Source organism: Oryza glaberrima, chromosome 9 (assembly GCF_000147395.1).
Source record: "Oryza glaberrima chromosome 9, OglaRS2, whole genome shotgun sequence".
Lineage (NCBI taxonomy): Eukaryota > Viridiplantae > Streptophyta > Magnoliopsida > Poales > Poaceae > Oryza > Oryza glaberrima.
Genome location: NC_068334.1, coordinates 15225210 through 15245457, shown reverse-complemented (window position 1 = coordinate 15245457; position 20248 = coordinate 15225210). Strand labels below are relative to the sequence as shown.

The following is a 20248-nucleotide window of genomic DNA, read 5'->3' as shown; positions in this document are numbered from 1 at the left end:
TGGCAACAGTAGTGCCGCGGTATTACATGTAAACATCAGAAAACACCAAGAGATTAATCTGATATTTAGAGATTAATATAATAAATGATGCTAGATTAGAAGGGAAAAACTCTGGTGATGTCAGGATTCTAATGCCCGCAAGCAACCAGAAACTCCGCAGAACTCGGCGACCATGTGCACGACGATCGAAACGCGGCTGACGACAGCAACAAACGCGGCCAACGCGGGGATGAGGTCGCCGCCTAGCAGTATGGAGCCAGCCGGGCGGTGAGCACGTTGCCCCCGGCGGTACATGCAAAACAAACAACAGAAATTGATTAGCACCGTAGAGAACAGATGCCTATATACATATATACTTGCTATAGGCATGCATATATTTGTGATGCAGGTCTGTTTGCATGCTCCTGTAATCCAGTCATGCAATGATCGTTGGCAGTGCATGCATTAGATTGGTCAGAACCAATTTGTACGCTCGCTCTGGCCATTGTGTGGTCGTAGCATGCACCGTCGACATGTAGGCGAGGTGTCCATGTCGTGTCGATGGGCGGCGAACAGCGTGAGGACGACGATGGCTTCGACCAGTGGTCCCGCCGACAACCAGCAAACACCCCAGCCGGCAGTACATGTAACCGAGGGGAAAACATATCAGAGAATCAGCTGTGATTACAGATCAATCTGATAATAATATATTAAAACGACAAACCGATTGATGTTTTGGGTCGTTGAACTCGTTGAGATTAATCTCAACTCTTCTTTTGGAATTGATTCCATCGCGCTCGTCGACGGGAAACTCGACGCAACCCCTACCTGACACGCCAACTGTCAAAACATGAATTCGCAATAATAAAAGGGGTAGCGTACGAGACCTAAAAGTGGATGGATGCGGAGACAAAGGATTTAGACATGTTCAGGCCCTCTCTCTCGATGAGAGGTAATACCCTACTCCTGTTTGGAGATTTTAATCCGCCGGGTGTATTACAGATCTGACGAGATCTAGTTGTCTCGTGCCCCCTAGAGGGCCTCCTGCCCACCTTATATAGGATAGGGGGCAGGATTACAAGATAGAAATCTTAACCAATACGGTATCGGTTTCCTAAATCTATTTTACAATATTATCAAATCAGAACTTTAGGCCGCTCCATAATATAAAAGGAAACGTAATACCCAAGTCATGATCTGTTACATATTCCACAGATATAAGCTATCCCCTATGACTAGTCGATAAACATGCCGTGTGGGTATTGGGTACCCATAATCTCCACAAGTCTTTATCTCTCCTAAAATACCTGTGTTTTTCATATGGTCCAATCAAACGGTCATTCCTATGTTTTTCCTGTGTTTTGCAATTCTCTGTTTTACACTTACATTCCTGTCAGAATTCTATGTTTTTTCTATTCCTCCGTTTTTCATTCCTGTGATTCAAAGAGTCCCTTAAATTTTGGCTGATCCCATGATTATGCCAGAGGCATTTGTGCTGTCCGTCCGTATTCTGGTGCTGCGTTGTTCCGAATCTCAAAGCGGCACTCACGTGCGAAGCAAGGGCCAAAAGCCCAAAACCTTCTAGAACGAACCGGGTCGTCTCCTCCAAAACCCAGCAAGCCAACAACCACAGTGGAGCTCACCCTTATCCCCCCCAGCTCCAGAACCTTCTCCTCTCTCCTCTCTCGCTCGCTCGCTTCTCGCGGTTGTCGTCGGCGGTAGCGAGCTCATGGCGTCGGTGCAGCTGTCCGCCGGCCCGCGGGTGTCAGTGTCACCGGCGGCGGCGCTGGTGGCGATGCCTTCGGTCGCCGCCGCCGCATCGAGGGGGCGCCGCGGGTACCGGGGGCTCGTCGTGAGGGCCGCCACGGTCGTGTCGCCCAAGGTGAGGCACAGCTGCGCCCCACTCTTATTCGGGAGACCTGTGACGTCTATGGTGTTTTGGGTTTCTGTGCGTGCGTTGCTACTGCTTGCGAGGTGCGATCTGGTGCCTGGATTTGGTTCACAGTGTGGAAGCGCTCTCAAAGCTCGCGGTGGCGCTTGAAGGGATTAGGAGATCATTTCGTTTTGTTTTCAATTGCAGAGCAATTATCGTACTGGATTGGCTGGTTATATCAAAGACGCAAACTAATTTGTTAACAGATCCAAAAATAATTGATGATGTTCTAGTTTCCTCCACATGTTTGCGGTGTCGGTGGTCTGTGTATGCGTCTTAAGGAACCTTAGAATCTATCTATGCAAAGTTGACACTGCCTGACTGCCATACTGTTCCAGCAATGAACAGATCTGTTAGTAATGTTTCCACCTAATCACAGCCAATTCCCACACTCAGCTTAAAGTTTGAGTCTGAATTTCAAATTTTATGGTGATATTAAGACATGCTGTTTTTGCAAAGCTGGTTCACAATAGCTGAATTGCTGTTTTGGCATGTGATGCTAGTTTATGGTGATGTCTTACATGTGTAAAGCTCCTGCTGTCTATTTGGTTCATCAGCTTTATTACTTTGCAGCTACATGGAGTGGTGGACCTTGCGCCACCAGTTTCATTTTATTTCATTCTGTAGCATATTTTTCTCCCCTCAAAACTGTTTAGGATTAAGTTTTGAGCATGTAATGTGCGATTCCTTGTTCCTTTACCTAAGCAGATGGACTTATGTCAAATTTGCAGTATACTTCTATCAAACCCTTGGGAGATAGGGTGCTTGTGAAGATCAAGACCTCTGATGATAAAACTGTTGGAGGAATATTACTTCCAACATCAGTTCAGTCAAAACCGCAAGGAGGACAAGTTGTAGCAGTTGGAGAGGGGAGAAGCATGGGCAGCGACAGCATAGAGATCAGTGTTCCAGTATGTGCTTTTATGTTCAACTAGTTTTGCTAGTACTCACAGACACCTGCTAGCCATTTATTTAAAATAAACTGTTGCATGGTGAGATAACTATTAAAACATCCACGGGACCTGTAAGAGCAACAAGGCAAATTTAGCCAAGTGGTGCGTCATTATTCTACTTAAATTTATTCTCGAACCATGAACACCTTTTTGAAGATAATTACCCTTATGCTATCTCAACTATTTCTTTTTCCTGAAACTACTAGTTTTTTGTTGATACGGTTACCCTAATCAGACTACTTATTAAATTTGCTGGTCATAAATAATATATAACCTGGTTACAGGTTGGTGCACAAGTTGTCTACTCTAAATATGCTGGCACAGAGTTGGAATTCGATGGGTCTGACCATCTCATTTTGAAAGAAGATGACATCATTGGTATTCTCGACACAGATGATGTGAAAGATCTGAAGCCACTGAATGACCGTGTTCTCATTAAGGTCTGTTTACCAAAAGCTAATATAGAGCCATGTTTTATCACCAAGTGAATTGTTATTGCTCTTTTCCTATTTTGCACAAGTTGCATCTGCAAATCCTGGTCCATTCCATACTGAAACTGCATCCAAAAGTTGCATAGACAATAGGCTTCATATCTGAACAATGTTCATGAATGGCATAAATGGCAGCACCAGTCACATTATTTACTCCAGTAAAACTAGGGGAAGAAATATATTCCTTGGGTCATAACCTTGATGACGTGTCCTTACATTTGTGCTTTCCAGTCTCTACAGGGAGTCCAGAACACTTACGCTCTTCATGGAAGAGATTGAATCCAAACCTTTGGCAACATTTCTTGCAACCAATCCAAATCTTGTACTAAATTTGTCTCCTATTGGTAACAAACTGAATTTCCCTACCAAATACTACCTCCGTTTTAGGTTATAAGACTTTCTAGCATTGCCCACATTCATATATATGTTAATGAATCTATATATATATATATATGTGTGTGCCTAGATTCATTAATATATATATAGATTCATTAACATATATATGAATGTGGGTAAGGCCAGAAAGTCTTATAATATGAAACGGAGGAAGTAATTAGTAGTGTCAAATTCAAACTTGCCTAGGTTTTGGCAACCAAAGAATTGGTAGGGTAAAGAACCAACCCTACGATATATTATTCCATTCTGCCTTCCTGAGTTCAATTCATCTGCTTAATTCTGAGCCAAGCTTCTGGCATATTGTCCGATCAGTGAGGTTGTGCACATCTCCTAATTGATTTGTGCTGGTCTGTCTTATCATTTTTCAATGGGTCTCTTGTGTTCCAGTCTGGAAACTTCACAGGTTGATATTAGACCATAACTTTTGATTATGCTCTTGATTGAATTTCAATAGCATGTGCCGTTGCTTTTTGTTTGATGCTGCATATTCTAAGCTTGTCTTTGGAGCCAATGTTTTATGTCAAACTTGAGAGCTTTCTTAACAAAGCTGAATTAATGGTCATTGGTATCAAATTGCGCACTTCACTGCATGCCAAGGAGGAATCCACATTTTATTAGTGCACAATTATATTATCTTGTTTGTCTATTAATTTTTCAGCACGGACATCTTGAATACATTTATTTACAGGTTTGACAATCTCCTTTTGTACCAGGTTGCAGAGGCTGAAGAGAAAACTGCAGGTGGTTTGCTATTGACACAAGCGACCAAAGAAAAGCCTTCTATTGGAACAGTGAGTTTTTGTTTAGCATATAATATCTCATCCTTTCACATAAGTCAATCTTTTTAGAAGCAAAGTGTATATTACCTCAGTTCCAGATCTTCATTGGAAAATTAGTAACCAGTGACTGCAAAAGCAGTTTATAGAAGTTTACAACCCAGTGAATGAGCTATCTTTTTTTTGTGTATCTGTTCCATCAGTGGCATCATTAGCATTCTTTAGCAATAACCTTTGATTGTGACGTGTCGTTAATTTTTAGAATCTATTGTTACAGACTAGCTCTAGGAAAGTGAGGGGGAAAAATAGATCCATTTTGAATAACTGTTGATCGCCAAATGGTAGTTGGCAATACCAGTTGTACCTTTATATTTAACAAAACTTGGTTACTAGCTTACAAGTAAGCTGGGGTTTCCCTTTATTAAAAAAAATATACATATATATAGTCACCATAACTAATACAATAATCAGTCAGTGATCATGCTTTCTTTCAGAAGCTGTTGATATTTTCACTTACTGCACCATAACGTGTGAAGTGTGGACATGTGACTACCACCTTAGATGCAGAACTAGTAGTCAGAGGGTGAAAGAACTTCCTAGTGCATCCTTCTGTGTGGAATCTGAGGGTTGTCATTCTTCAAATAAAAAATAAAAAAAATCTGATATTTGACTGACTACTGAATACTACTATTTGTTAGTTTTATTTTGACTAGTTTATGAGACGAGCAATCAAACATACAATATTTCACTCTCTCCAATCTGCAAATGTACTGTATACATTGTCGATCAATCACTAAATGTGTGCTGATAATCCCGCCTTCTTCTGTTTTGCGAAATAGGTGACAGCCGTAGGCCCAGGACCATTGGTTGAGGATGGCAGCAGGAAACCCTTGTCAATCACTCCTGGGAATACCGTGATGTACTCCAAGTACGCGGGAAGCGAGTTTAAGGGTGAAGATGGCGAATATATTGTTCTCAGGGTATCCGACGTAATGGCTGTTCTTTCCTAAGCAGACAACGCTCTTGCGAAATAGGATTTTCTTTAAGAAAACATGTGAAATAGGAATTTTGATATTTAGTCAAAACTTTGTTGCACTGCTCTTGCTTGGAAATGGTGTATCGCTGCTATTCCTACTTGATGTCACTGCAAAATGCAGAGTTCAATACAGGACGTGCTCTTTAGACTTTGGACATATAATAATGCTGTGCTGCTTTCCTTGGTAGAAGTAGGTAATTTGAGCTCAACCAACTACCTGGCTACAGTTTTGTTTAGTTGTGTCTGGTGGTCAGCCTTTGAACACTTTGGAATTTGCAGCAATTGGTGTTGCACTCATCAGGTCGGTTGGTGAAAAATTACTCCATTGTAGCTTTTGGTAAACAAAGTTGTCTCATAAACAAAACGGCTATATGGAATGTTTATGCTGTATCACCCAACTTGAGCTCGAGTTGACGAGCCTAACTCGTCTTTGCAGCAGCAGTGGTAAGTGAATCTGAACGACAGAGTCCAACCAAGACGATGTTATCTAATAGCACGCACAAACAACAGGTTAGAGTCAAAATTCTCTGCTCATACCTGACGACCTTGGCACTAAGTCGGAATTTATCAAAGGACTGCGAGCCATCTTGCCAGTCCGTTTTCACACAGGACCGTGCATGAATAAATTTAAGGCCTACAAGACACATAAAATTTGTTGATAGAAATTATAAAAACGTGTCATAGCTAAAAAAAAACATTCTAAGAAAATTAGTAATTCGCTTGAGGATACTTTATACTCAATTGGAGTGAGAAATTATTCCAAAATACAATAATGCCCTTTTTTAAGATAATGGAAGCTTTATTTAGACTCAGTTAATTACATCAAAATGATACAATCAAATTGAGTCACCCCCGGCCTCTGCATAAAATGCACACGCCAAAAAAGAAGAAATAAACAACTAGAACATCTCCCAAGCACAAAAGTTTAACAGAAACATATATCTTAGTGGCTATCAATCCGTAGACTAGACCGCCACCCATGCTCCTGGGTAAAAAAACTCCTGTGCCGCCTGGTCCAACTGTCGAGATACCACCGTATATCTTAGTGGCTATCAATCCGTAGACTAGACCGCCACCCATGCTCCTGGGTAAAAAACTCCTGTGCCACCTGGTCCAAACGTCGAGATACCACCATAATAGTATCCCGCAGTCCCGGTTAGAGGAGGATAGCCCAGGTACGTAGCCACCGGGTAACTAAGGTGATAACCTGCAAAGAAGAAGACACCATCTTGTTATCAAAAATTACTCCATTCCTGCTTAGCCAAATGGACCAACACAGAGCTGTTGCACCCATCAAAAGCAGATTCCTCATTTCTTTGGGGGACATATGATAGCCAACTCCCAAACATATGACCAACATTGCGAGGATGTTTCAGATTAGAAGCCAAATGAATTACAGACCACACCAAGCGAGATAAGAGGCACTGAAAGAATTAATGTTGGATAGTTTCATCCTTGTGACAGAAACAACATGTCTTGCTGCCTTTCCATTTTCTCTTAGCAAGGTTGTCCTTGGTGAGGATTACGCCCCGGCGTAAATACCAAAGGAAGATTATAACTTTTAGGGGTACTTTCACCTTCCAAATTCGTCTATTGATATTCGGAACCCCAGTATGTGTTAGAGATAGATAATGAGATTTGACCGAGAAGACCCCATTCGAGGTGAGGTTCTAGTGAAACTCATCTTGCTCCTGTACCAGAACCAAATCAGCTATGCGAGGCAATAGGTTATGCCAAGCAGCTAGTTTTGCACCAATTAAATCCCGTCGCCATGAAAAGCACGGAGGATTGGTTTGGAAAATCTGTGCGATAGTCGACTGTTTATGCCTAACTATGTTATAAAGACAAGGATACTGTTCTCTTAACGAGGCATTACCCAACCATTTGTCTTCCCAGAACCTAACTTGGGAGCCGTCCCTAATCTTGAAGGATCCAAAACGGAAAAAGTCCTGTTTAACCTTCATAAGACTAGCCCAAAAATGTGAATCCCCCGCTTTCCAATAGGCTTGAGATAAAGGTTGTGACCCCAAATATTTATTGCGTAGCAGTTGTTGCCATATTCCATCGGTGGTAAGTAGTTTGTATAACCACTTACTAATCAACGCTTTATTCTTTATCTCGAGGTCATGAATTCCTAGCCCCCCTTGTTCTTTGGGACGGCAAATAATGTCCCACTTAGCAAGCCAGTATTTCTTCTTATGTCCATCCCCTTGCCAATAAAACCTAGATCGAAGGTAATCAAGTTTTTTAAGTACCCCACTAGGAATTGCAAGGAATGACATCATATACATTGGGAGACTGCTAAGTACTGAGTTAATAAAAGTAAGTCGTCCTCCCAACGAAAGAAGTTTTCCTTTCCAGCTACTCAATTTCTTCTCAAATCTCTCGACCACTTCTTTCCATTCCGCATTTCTCAACTTCCTATAATGGATCGGAATGCCCAGATAACGGAATGGGAAGTTGCCGACCTGGCAGCCAAAGAGCTAGTTGTATTGATCACTATAATCAAGTGCTTCACCAAAACAATACAGTTCACTTTTATGAAAATTGATCTTAAGACCCGACAACTGCTCGAAAGCTAGAAGCACTAACTTCATGTTCTGAGCTTTTTCAAGGTCATGATTTATAAACAGCACCGTGGCATCGGCATATTGTAGAATGGAGAGTCCCCCCATCAATCAAATGTGGTATGACTCCATCAATTTGCCCTTGTGTTTTGGCTCTGTTTATCAATGTGGCTAGCATATCAGCGATAAAGTTGAATAGGATTAGGGAGAGAGGGTCTCCTTGCCGAAGGCCCTTTTTAGTATGAAAAAAAGGCCCAACGTCATCATTGACTTTGACTGCCACGCTTCCCCCGGAAATGAAAGACTCAATCCAAGATATCCACTTGGGCGAAAAACCTTTCATACGCAGAGTTTGTAGCAGAAAAGGCCATTTAACCTTGTCATACGCCTTTTCGAAGTCAATTTTGAATATCACCCCACTCAACTTCTTCCTATGTAGTTCATGAACTGTTTCATGTATGATGACGACTCCATCTAAAATGTTTCGTCCACGCATGAAAACTGTTTGGGTCGGGTTCACTAAATGGTCAGCAACCGAGCTAATTCGGTTTGTAGCCACCTTAGTGAATATTTTATAGCTGACATTTAACAAGCATATGGGTCTGTATTGTTGGATTTGATTTGCTTCTTTGACTTTTGGAACTAGAGTAAGTACCCCAAAATTTAGTCCGAAAATTGGGAGGCTACCAGTATGGAATTCATTAAAAAGGTTGATCAGGTCCTGCTTAATAACGTCCCAAAATTTTTGGTAAAATTCAGCTGGGAAACCATCTGGTCCAGGAGCTTTATTATGCTCCATCGCAAAGATGGCTTCTTTCACTTCTTCTTCCGAAAAAGGAGCAGTAAGAAAAATCATTTTCAGCTTGTGAAACTTGAGCCATATCACCAATTATGGACTCATCAAGCGAAAACGAGTTCTCCTCTGGTGGTCCAAAAAGTTTCCTATAAAAACTCGTAATATAAGTTTTCAAGGCCTCAACCCCCTCAATTTTCCCTTCATCCTGGTCTAGGAAAAAGATCCTCTTCTTCCTATGTTTACCGTTGGCTATCAAGTTAAAATATTTTGTGTTGTTATCTCGTAAGAGTACGTCCGAGACTTTCGAGCGTTGGTACCATTTAATCTCCTCCTCACAGAGTAGACTTGCCAAAGAATCCCTCGATTGATCAAGAAGAATTCTTTCTTGATCCGAAAGGAGTCGTACCTCTGCTGCGATGTCTAGAGAATCAATTGTGTTTTGCAAATTTGCCTTTTTCTGCTTAAAGACGCCACTGGTATGAGCAGCCCAACCTCTAAGATGGCGACGTAAAGCGCTCATCTTGTTATTCCATCTTTGGACCGCATTACGACCCTTGACTGGTTTGTTCCATATCTCGAGAACACGATCATAGAAGTCATCACGTAGAAACCAACCCAGTTCCAATTTAAACTGTTTAATGTTTCCCATGAAGGTCGCTTCCCCTGTGTCAAGGAGCAAAGGCGTGTGGTCTGACACCCCTTTGTCAAGAGCATGAACCGAAACCAGGGGGTACTTGGATTCCCATTCCGTTGATGTGAGGACATTGTCTAGTTTCTCATAAGTAGGAATGGGAAGCGAATTTGCCCATGTAAATTGCCTACCCGAAAGAGCGAAGGTCAAAAGCTTATGATATGAGGATGCTGTGAAGATAGAAGATGATGTATACTAACGACGCGTTAGGGTAATGGTAGACTTAGAGCTGTATAATTTCCAAATTTTCAATACAATGTCATGTTTGAAGCCTATGGTTTTAGTGGTATTTACGGATATTAGAAGAATTTTTCTCCCCAAGTAAGTCGAAAGAGTGCTTCAGTAAATTATTATTTTTTTAGCGTGTCTTTTAGCCATGATACATTTTTACGATGTTTATCAGCAATTACATAAAATTTAGGTGTCTTGCAGCAAAACTTTTCTAAATTTAATTACCACAAGAATCGGTTGTACTATGATATTTTGCAACTCATGTATTTTCCAATCTATTAATAGAGGTTGAGATCGAGATATCCCCTTTACTTGCTTCAAAGATCTAGGAATTATCACGTTAATTAAAGAAAAATAAAAATAATAAAAGGATATGCATGTTTTGATCGATTATAACAGTGTATAGTGATCTTATATAGTTGTATTTACCGAAACAGAAATAAAAAGTTGTATATCAAATTCAGTTGTACTTTTTTGAATCCTAGTTTCATGCAAAAGTGTGCCCCAAGCTCGACTACAAGGAAGTCCTGAACGTCCCAATCAGTCAATGCGATTATGCGATGCTGCTTGTGATACAGTAAAGAACAAAAACTCGCTCTTCAAGCCAGTGCAGCAGGAGGGAGCATCATGTCGAGCAAGTTGCCGCAGGAGTGACAAAAATCTGACTAGTCGAGACGCCGGAGCTTGGCCAAGTCGACGCGACGCACGCCGCCAACTTTGCTGCCAATCAACGGATCGACCAACCCGGTCAAGCCCCCAACGTCATCCCCATCGGCGACCGGATCAAAAGGCCACCAAACAACCAAACTCACACGCCCGCTCTCTTTTAAGATTCATATTTTATATTTTATGTTGTCATATTTTGAACTGTCAAATGATACATTTTATTTAAAAAACATTATGTATGGAAGTAAATCTATTTTCAATATTTATAACAATTAAGATTTAATTAATCATATGTTAAAGATTTCTTTGTTTTTTATTTCCTAATGTTGTTTTCATCTTCATTTTCATTTTCAGTAGAAACTAATACTAGACTTGAAAATGGTCACGGAAATTCTCGATCGACCGAATGCCGTTTCCGTATAAGGGGTACTATTTCCAACGGTACCTTTTTAGTAATTTTTAAATTTTGTTTTTTCTAATTTATTTCTACGTCATATTAATATTGACACTAGGTAGTTTAAATGATAAATATGATCAATTATCGACTGATCGAACGTCGTTTATAAAGAGATGCTACCGATTCCGACCGTTTTCCCCCATCTAACACCAGTACACCACTGCCGCGTACCAAAATCCCACCGGTTTTATTGCTCGCCGCACACAGCCGCGTATAAGAGGCAAAGGGCCCTCGCGGCGGGGCTCCACACGGCTCGGGCACGGGTGATCTGCTCGTTTTTTTTTTTTACGTGTGTGTTTGTTTCCCTCTGCTTTTCGCGCGCGCGCGCGAGAGAGAGATGGCGGGACGCGGGCACGCCGCGCTGTGGGTGAAGCTGTACGAGCTTGAGCTGCAGCTCAGGCTCATGCGCGCCGCGCGCGGGGAGGAGGGCGCGGCGGCTGCGGCGGACGACGACGACGAGGTCGGCGACGTCGCGTCGCGCGCGGGCGCGGAGGGCGCGTGCCGCGGCAGGCAGTACGATGCCTACATGCGCCGCCGCGACGCCAGGCGCCACACGACGGGTGGCGTCGCCGCGGCGGCGTCGGAGCGGCAGACAACCCGGCCGCGGGGCGGCGCTCGAGCCGCCGGCGGCGGCGGCGGCGGTAGGTTGAGCCCGCTTGCTCTCAACTGCGCCGCCGCTCAGGTGAAGAGGTCGCCGCCGGGGGTGTCTACTCCGACCACCCCGAGGAAGGAGAGCTCGGCCGTGGTGCTGCCCAGGGCGAGGACGGTGAACACCGGCGCGGCCGCGGCGAAGCCGGCGCACCGGAGGCGGAGCAGCCTCGGGGCGGTGCCGTCCGACTTCGGCGACTGCGTCACGCCGCGGCCGTTCCTCCGGCGCGGCAGCGGCACGGGCGGCGCCACGACGACGACGTCGACGACGCCGCGGCTGCGTGCGCCGCCGACGCCGAGGGTGCACGACGTCCCACCGATCAGCGACGCGGCCACGGCCAGCCCGAGGCGACCTCCTCCACCGCGAGACCAGCTCGCGCAGGCGGCGGCGCGTCGCCGCCACCACTCTCGGTCCGTGTCGGAGCTTCCACTCCACCACCACCACCACCACCACACGGCGGCGCTGGACTCCCCGAGGTCGGCGGTGGAGCTGCCATCGCCGCAGCCGCTACGGGCGAGGAAGCAGTGGGGCAGCCCGGAGACGACGACAACGCCGCCGACGCCGCGGGCGATCCTCTCCTCCGCCGGCGGCGACTCGCACAAGGATTTCGCCAAGGGGATCAAGAAGCTGCTCAGCTTCGTGAGGAAGAGCAGCAGCAAGAACGGCGGCGACCAGCAGCATTCCCCGGCGCGTCCGGCCGCCGGAAAGCCCGTGATGGGCACGGGATGGCCCGCCGCCGCGGCGGCGCCAGCGGTGACAGCTTAGCTCAGCTTGCTCCCGTATTGATGGCGCCATGGCTGCGGCTAGCTTGGAGGTGGTTCGCCATGACGCAGCCAGCTGGCATCTCCGGATGAGGCGTACGTGGCGCGCGTAGGCCACGCGACCCGTGACAAACGCCATGGGAGGCATAACCGCATCACGCATTGAGGTGGATCGAGGAAGCTGATCAGTGGCTACGTTTTCCGCTTGATCTACGAATTACGATGAAGAGTGTCCGTTGATCGTTGAGTGATCTGTGTTTTGCTCAAGAAAGTTTGTTTTTTTGGTTGTTTGTTGCTGTGTGTGGTTTTGCACTCCGCTGGTTAATTTGTACATAATGTTGCTTGGAAGAATCTTTTGGTAAATCTACTGTCACGGCCAATGTTTCTTGGTACTGATCATGTGAATTTAAAAATTAGCACTGTGAATCTTAAGTTTGCAGTTGCATGGTGGTAATTATATCCCCAAATCCCTCATTTCAAAAAAAAAAAAAAGGGGGAAAGAAAAAAGGTATCCTCAAATCAGTCCCGATCACGGTCAGCTGCCGTGCAAACGAAAAGCACCATCGAAATTAAGTGCACCACTCCGGTGGCGGTGGAGATCGCGCACAATAATGTACGGCGACAACCGGTGCATTGCTGTACAAAGCCAAGATGCAAAAATAGCCAAACACGAGGCAACGATCGCATTGCCATCGGCATGTCAGGTGAATGCCCAATAGGCACACAACAAATGCTTACTACTACATGATGTACGAAAGGGGCCAAAGGGCTTATGTTTATTACAAACAACCAGTTGTCTACTACGATCATACTATATTTTTTTTCTACCGGGCGAAGCATATGCCTCCTGCAGGAACAAAAAAACTAAACAGGAAGAATTTCAGAACGAGATTAACTACCATGATACGAGTTTTGACAACAACAGCTGATCAGAGTGTTCTCCATGAATAAGCTGGGGGCGGTAGCTCCAAAGCTCGATCTAGCCATTTTTCAATGCGGAGAGGGAGCTTTCTGCCAAGGAGAGGCATGACTCCCTCTGTTTCTTGTATTCGTCGTACCGTAGAAAAAAGTATCCAAGATAGTCGAAATCAATGGGGGATACCTTTGCCTGCATCCAAATGGCAATTATATGTTCCAAGTTCCATTATAATGGGGTGCATGGCAGTAAAGTCAATTGCTACAAGAACAACTTGAAAAGACTTGAAACTGAATGTTGTGTCTGTAGCAAAAGGAGGGTAGTGCTCACCTGAATAAGAGCCCACAACGCCCAGTAAATGTGTGATGCTAATCTATAGGTGTTTGTTTCCACATAAAGGGCATCCAGATCTTGCAGTTGGACCTTCCAGTTAGAAATAAACCAAATAAGAATTTTAAATACAACAAGTGCATTGTGGTGAGATAACATCAGATAAAAAATTGCACGATGTTCTTCTACATTCAAAAGAATACACATATTTTCTTAAAGCAATACTTCAAATGTTTTCCAACCACCTTTAACGCTAAGCATCATACAATCCTTTCAGAAAAGTAATATGAGCAGTTCACGTTAATTAGACAAGTATAAATGGCAATTACAAGTAGCACGTAAGCATGTGTTACTGATTTTAATTTAAACAAGCAATGACACTACTTATAGCATGGCTCGACACTACTTATGACTAACACCAAATTTACAATGGGTTCACCATATGACTCGACCTTGTAAGAAAAGCTAGCAACACCATGTATTAATTCCGTTTGTTTTGCTTCACAAGAGGACAACCTATCATATTAACATACCTCACTTGGCCTATCAGGTTGAAGATAGTTCCTGAAGAAGTGGTATTGAGAATTTTTATCTGGATACCTAGAACAGGCAACAAAATACTGAGCAACATGATGACAATAAGTTTTATTGGAGAATTCAACCAGTAAGAAGATAACTTACAAGCTATAGTCGCAATCATAGCCTGCATATTCATTGAAATGGTTTGCAATATCATAACCACGGTAGCTGTACGACCCATACTCGAAATCAATGAAGTAGAGCTTTTCTGGCAAAAAGACAAACACATATAGCCACCTATTCAGTTTTGCAAGTATAGAATATAAAATGAAAAAAATATAGTAAATATCGAAATATAAACAATGCAAGTGAACTCGGTGCTTGCCTTCCAAATCATTCAACATCAAATTGCCTGAAAGCAAGTCATTGTGTGAAAAAACTACAGGAGCATGCAGAAGGTCTGACAGATCCTATAAGAAAAGAAAGACGTATTTTATACATGGACAACAGAGCCATAAAATTTGATATACACATGTATCGTATTATAAAGTATTGCCTTATGAATATGAGCCCTTCTATGGTGAAGGAAAAATATGAACAAAAGTGGCTCTTTGAATAAGATGAAACTGATTGCTCCAAGCATCCATAGTACCTAACAGTAAAAATAAAATAAAAACAACACAAAATCTAGATTCATTTGCAAGGTACCTTAAGTTCTTTAACTTCATCTTGTATTTTTCTAAAAGAGATTGTTTCATATCTCTTCTGCTTCTCCTTATCCTCAAACTCCAATATCGAAGCTGTGAGAAGTATTTGACAGAACGTAAGAACATAGATGCCATAAAAGCAGCTAGATGGTAGCATTATGTTAGCACCTAGTTTGGATTTTGTCTGATCCATTTGTCACGTGATGTTTCAAATTGGTAAACCCAGATTTTCTTTTGTTTCTCTGTTTATTTTTACCCTCTGAAAATTATACCCTTATTTCTTTCTCTGTTTATTTTTACTTCGCTCTGAACATTATACACTTTCAACAGAAGCAAGGAGTATCTCCTTTATCCAAAAAAAAAAGCTAGCTAAGTAACAAACTTGAATGTATGATATATCATTGGAAGGGTACCTTTTTTCATAAACTTGAATATATCATCCCATAGCTGTGGTTCTTTTGATCCTGGTATATCAACTTGATGGAATCTGCGAATCTCTTTGGCAATCTCAGCTGCTATTCTAGGTTCCTTCATGTCTAGAAAACAAAGTAATGAATATTTACAAGCAAATTGCAAGAAGCATTTTTCAAGACTTTTGCAAATCTAAAGTGTAAAATAACTTAGCAAACTATGTATAATTCCAACTAAAAACCCACACAACCTTTTGAACTAGCATTTCAGATCACTAGTTTACAATATTCTAGGTAATAAATGAAAAAAGAGAAAGATGATATTAGACAATATAACAGTGAGAAAGAGCCCACCCCATCCACGAATAACAATAATATGCTTACCTGAAGGAGTTAATGTTCGTGCATAGATGAATGACTGGACCATTCCATTTTCAAATGTTCCAAGTAGCTGAGCCCCAAACCCTGCAGCTGAGAGATGTGGTATAGCCTAAACATGACGGTAATAGATGTATGCATTAGGGAACAATTTACACCAGAAAATAGTGGGTATTTCTTTGACATAATGGATGTTGTGCTGGTCGCAGTATAAGATAACATTTGTTTATAATTGATGTTGCTTTTCTATATCAAATCACTGTAGAAGACGCTGTGGAAAATACAAAGTTTAATAATACATTAAAAACCCTTACAAGCCCTTGAATATTTGAAAAAACAATGAGGTGCTTTGAGCTTGCTGTAAAAAAATGCACCAAATAAAATAAAGCAGGACTAACAGATGAACCAATTGCACAGCCATGAAGGAACATTATAGGACATGATATGCACGCATCATCAATAATCACACTATTCAAATGCTCACCTGCAATTCCCTCTTCCGATCAATCACCAAGTCTGTATTTGGGCCATACAAACGAACTGTCACAGAAGACTTGTTACCCTTGCCATCTTCTGCGGACACCTTCAGCACTGCAAGCAGTAAATTACAGTTGTGGTTTCCACTAAGTTTTTGGTAAATTGGTAGTAGTTTCAGTGACAGAAGGTTATATAATTTTCTATAGCAAACAACATAAGATAAGATGATTTAGGCATTAGAAAAAAAATGCAAGTAATGGTAAAAGAGTTTCTTGATCCCACAAAAGTTCAGAAATGCAATTAAGTTTTCAGAATTCAGAAATGCAATCAAGTTCTGTTGATGGCCATAATGTTATGTCTGCCGCTATCCAAATTGCTTTAAAATGTGCCTAACACCAAATTTCCCTTGTTTGTGCAGCAGCCCTGGCCTATGTTTTCCTCTACTTACAACGAGTTGCTCAGGTGAAACAGGAAGAAGAAAAAAAAATTCAGGACAACGCGACAAGCCATGAAACTGCCAAGGAGCAGGGACTCACACATATTCGTGATGCCGCCAGACACCGTCTCGATCGAGAAGCGCGAGCTGTCCAGCGATGACCACCCCCTCACCAATTCCTTGCAGATACCTCTGCACAATCGCGCGAACATTCCTCGCGTGAGAAACAAAAACCAAATTGAAGACAGACAACGAACTCCCGCGATTCCCTTGAGCCTTTTCTCTAAAAAAAATAAAATAAAATAAAAACACCCGCGATTCCTCCAACTCAGCGCCCGCACCGCACCGCACCCACTCACTCACGAACGCATCAATCAGAACGAAACGAAACAAAATCCCAGAAGCAAATTCGAAGAGAGGGGGGGATCAGGGGTACTCGCATGATGCGGGGCGTCATCTCCGGGAGCGGCAGCGCGATGTCCACGGACGCGGCCGACGCCGGCACGTCCCCCGGCGCAGGCGCCACCACCGCCGCGATCGCCGCCTCCCCTTCCACGCCGCCCCCCACCGCCGCCGCCCCGCTCCAGCTCCGCCCCTCCGATCCCATGCCCCCCCTCCCCCGCGCGACCCGCTCCTTCCCTCGCGCGTGGCGTGGCGGAAGCTCGAGCTATTCCTGGACACCCGAGGCGAAGGCGTCACTCGAGTACTCGACTCGATTCGATTTCGGATATCTTTTTGCTGCTTCAAATCGGGGGCGTTTCGATTCGATTCGAGGAGTCCGGCTCGGCGGCTCGCTCGATGTGGTCCGAGACGAGACGAGGCCAAGAGGTGTGGGAGTGGGAGAAGGAAGGGATCCAAAACACGGGACACCTTTATACTGTCCACTAGCCGCACCCCGCGTGGTGAGGGGGAGGGATCCACGTCAGCTCTGGCCCCCCGCACCACGCGTGCCGCCGACCTACTACTACCGGGTTGGCGTGCGCGTGTGTCCCACTGGAGGGTGGGGCCCGATCCCGTGTGGGGCCCACATGGCAGTGGGAGAGGGATGAGCACGGTTGTGTGTGTTTTTTTGGGTGGGGGGGGGGGGGGGTGAGGGGGGATCTGCTCACGTTTCGTGTGGGCCCGCGGTCTGATCCCCTCTTCCGTCTCCCCGTCTTGTTCGTCCAACTTGCTGTCTGTATAGTTTTGGTATTCAACTTGGTGTCATAATATATTTATTGGTGTTATAATATATTAGTTATATTGAGATTATGCTGTTATAATATATGGATAAACAGTTTCTCTATAGGTTTTACTAAAAGTCGTCGGTGTCGTCTGACACCGGTCATTACTCTATAGATCCGTCCATGGTGTTCAAGATTTTTTTTCATTGCATGAACACCATTATACGATACCATGTGCACTGTGCACCCACGTCACACGTACTCCCTCCCTCCGTTAAAAAAAAATCCAATCTATAATCCCTAGTATAATAAATCTGAACAACTCTCTGTCCAGATTCATTGTAGGTTAAATTCTTTCCTAGATTGGTTTTTTTGGGACGAAGAGTGATAAATATATATATACTCCCTGTTATGAAATATAAACAATTCTATAGGAAAGATTCTCTTTTACACGTACTTTAAGCTGTGTTTGAGGAGGAGAGAGAAGATTAGGAAGATACGTAAAACGAGATGAGCCATTAGTATATGATTAATTGAGTATTAGCTATTTTAAACTTTAAAAATGGATTAATATGATTTTTTAAAGCAACTTTCCTATAGAAACTTTTTGCAAAAAAAATACACCCGTTTAGTAGTTTAGGAAGCGTGCGCGCGGAAAACGAAATAAACAAACTCCCTATCACCCCACAACGAACGCAGCCTAGTGGTCACAATTTTGAATTTCAATTTGCTTAGATTCTCTTACCAAATAGTATCCCGTTGGTTAAAAATATATGGGTTTTCATGCATTGGAAACAATATCTTAAAATTATTTATATGTGGTATGAATTTTGAATGCTATAAATACTTATACTTCAGAAAATGGGTGAGTAGTTGAGTGTGTCTATATGACACCATGGATAACAAATGGTGATATTTAATTTATATTTATAATCGTGACTTAACTACAATGATTCGGTCAAAAATCTATTGCAAACTGGATATGTTATCCGTGTTTATGGATAACATATGATGACGCGGCTTGAATGCTGAACCTTTCTAAGAACAATTTGTGGCTAGAAACTGCCTAGCTAAATGATACTACCTTCGTCCCATAGTAATTATATTTTTATTATTTAAATTTATCCTAAAATAATTATCGTGATAGAGTACCAATTGCCATCAGTCACCTCTCATTCAAAAAAAAATTCTATATTTTCCCCTCAACTATCTTCATACTCTTATATATAAACCATTCAATGAGGACATCATACTCCTTCTTCTTAAAATTTAATATATGCTAAAGAATCTAAAATTATAATTATTTTGGGACGGAGGTAATTGAATTTAATTCCATCGTCTGAAAAAATCTAATCTATTAGGATACGGAGTAATTCCTCCGTTTTTTAAAATATGACGCCGTTGACTTTTTGAGAGACGTTTAAACCATTCATCTTATTAAAAAATTTATGTAATTATCATTTATTTTTATTGTGATTTGATTTATTGTCAAATGTTTTTTAAGCACAACTTAAATTATTTTTATATTTAATTTTTTTAGTAAGACGAATGGTTAAATATATATAAATAAAAAAACTTAACGGTGTTATATATTGAAAACCAGAGGTAGTGATAGATTACAAGGATTCGAGTAGGCATAAGGACCCGAGTAGGCATACGACGAAAACAACAAGCCACAAACTTGGACGCCATGCATGATGCTAATTAACCCAAAAACGTCGTTGTCTTATTCAGTTGCTTGTGTGATAGTTCCATCGATTTTTTTTATAAAAAAATTAAGACTATCGTCAAAACATTCTAACATCATCGGAAAGGTTATTGGATCATCCAACCAACTTACGTGCTTTTCAACGTTTCGGGCGTTTTGGCCGGCACGCTAATACGCTAGACGTCCCTCTCAACTAAAAAGATCGATTTCCACGGATACTTTGATGAAATCAACAAGCAAGTCATTGTTAATTAGGCCGGAAAATATTGTACGGTGCAGTATGGAACTAGAGGTTCAACTCACCAAGCAAAATTGCATGCCAGATATATTACCAGGACAGTGATGACTAACGAGGCTTTGTTAATTAGGTTGCCAGATTTCCGGCCTCTCCTCAGGCGACATGCATCAGGCATGTTGTTTCATTGTATGATGTAGTGTTATGTATACAACGGTTGCCGAATTTTTTATTTATAATAATTAATAATATTTAAATTAAATAATTAGTAATTCCTTGTGAGTATTTACCAAAATAAGAAGGACTATTCTAAACAGCTTACGCATCAGGACGTTCCTGTAAACAGCGTCCGCGGATGGACGCTAATCCAAACGACGTCCAGACCAGTGTAGCCACTTCAAATGCAGCGAACCGAGCGAAAGAAAAAAAAGGAAGAAAAATTACGGCGGCGCTAGGGTAGGTGGCCGCCGCCGCCGTTGCCTCCTTCCACTGTTTGCCTCAACATCGGGAGGCTGTAGCAGACGCCCGCCCCCGGGAGGCCCTCACGACCGCCCGCATCGATTCCAGAGGACGCAACCATTGGCGGC

General features: G+C 42.8%; 3 protein-coding genes across 3 annotated transcripts; 2 read left to right on the top strand and 1 right to left on the bottom strand.

Annotated features, from left to right (window-relative positions):
- The first annotated feature begins 1594 nt into the window (after positions 1-1594).
- Positions 1595-5884, top strand: LOC127785289 (20 kDa chaperonin, chloroplastic-like). Its single transcript, XM_052312723.1, has 5 exons — positions 1595-1861; positions 2644-2823; positions 3150-3305; positions 4466-4543; positions 5368-5884. Exons 1-5 carry the CDS (start codon positions 1709-1711, stop codon positions 5536-5538), a joined length of 738 nt encoding a protein of 245 aa, XP_052168683.1. The 5' UTR covers positions 1595-1708; the 3' UTR covers positions 5539-5884.
- Positions 5885-11246: 5362 nt separating this feature from the next.
- LOC127785312 (uncharacterized) lies at positions 11247-12844 on the top strand. Its single transcript, XM_052312749.1, has one exon. The coding sequence runs from the start codon at positions 11310-11312 to the stop codon at positions 12384-12386; it is 1077 nt and encodes a 358-aa protein (XP_052168709.1). The 5' UTR covers positions 11247-11309; the 3' UTR covers positions 12387-12844.
- A 171-nt stretch (positions 12845-13015) lies between these two features.
- On the bottom strand, positions 13016-17390 carry LOC127785311 (probable ethanolamine kinase). The gene is made up of 11 exons (XM_052312748.1): positions 16996-17390; positions 16656-16747; positions 16127-16233; positions 15649-15754; positions 15268-15390; positions 14856-14947; positions 14533-14617; positions 14310-14415; positions 14162-14228; positions 13629-13721; positions 13016-13490 (listed from the first exon to the last, which is right to left on the bottom strand). The coding sequence occupies exons 1-11, from the start codon at positions 17160-17162 to the stop codon at positions 13362-13364; spliced, it is 1167 nt and encodes a 388-aa protein (XP_052168708.1). The 5' UTR covers positions 17163-17390; the 3' UTR covers positions 13016-13361.
- Positions 17391-20248: the final 2858 nt, after the last annotated feature.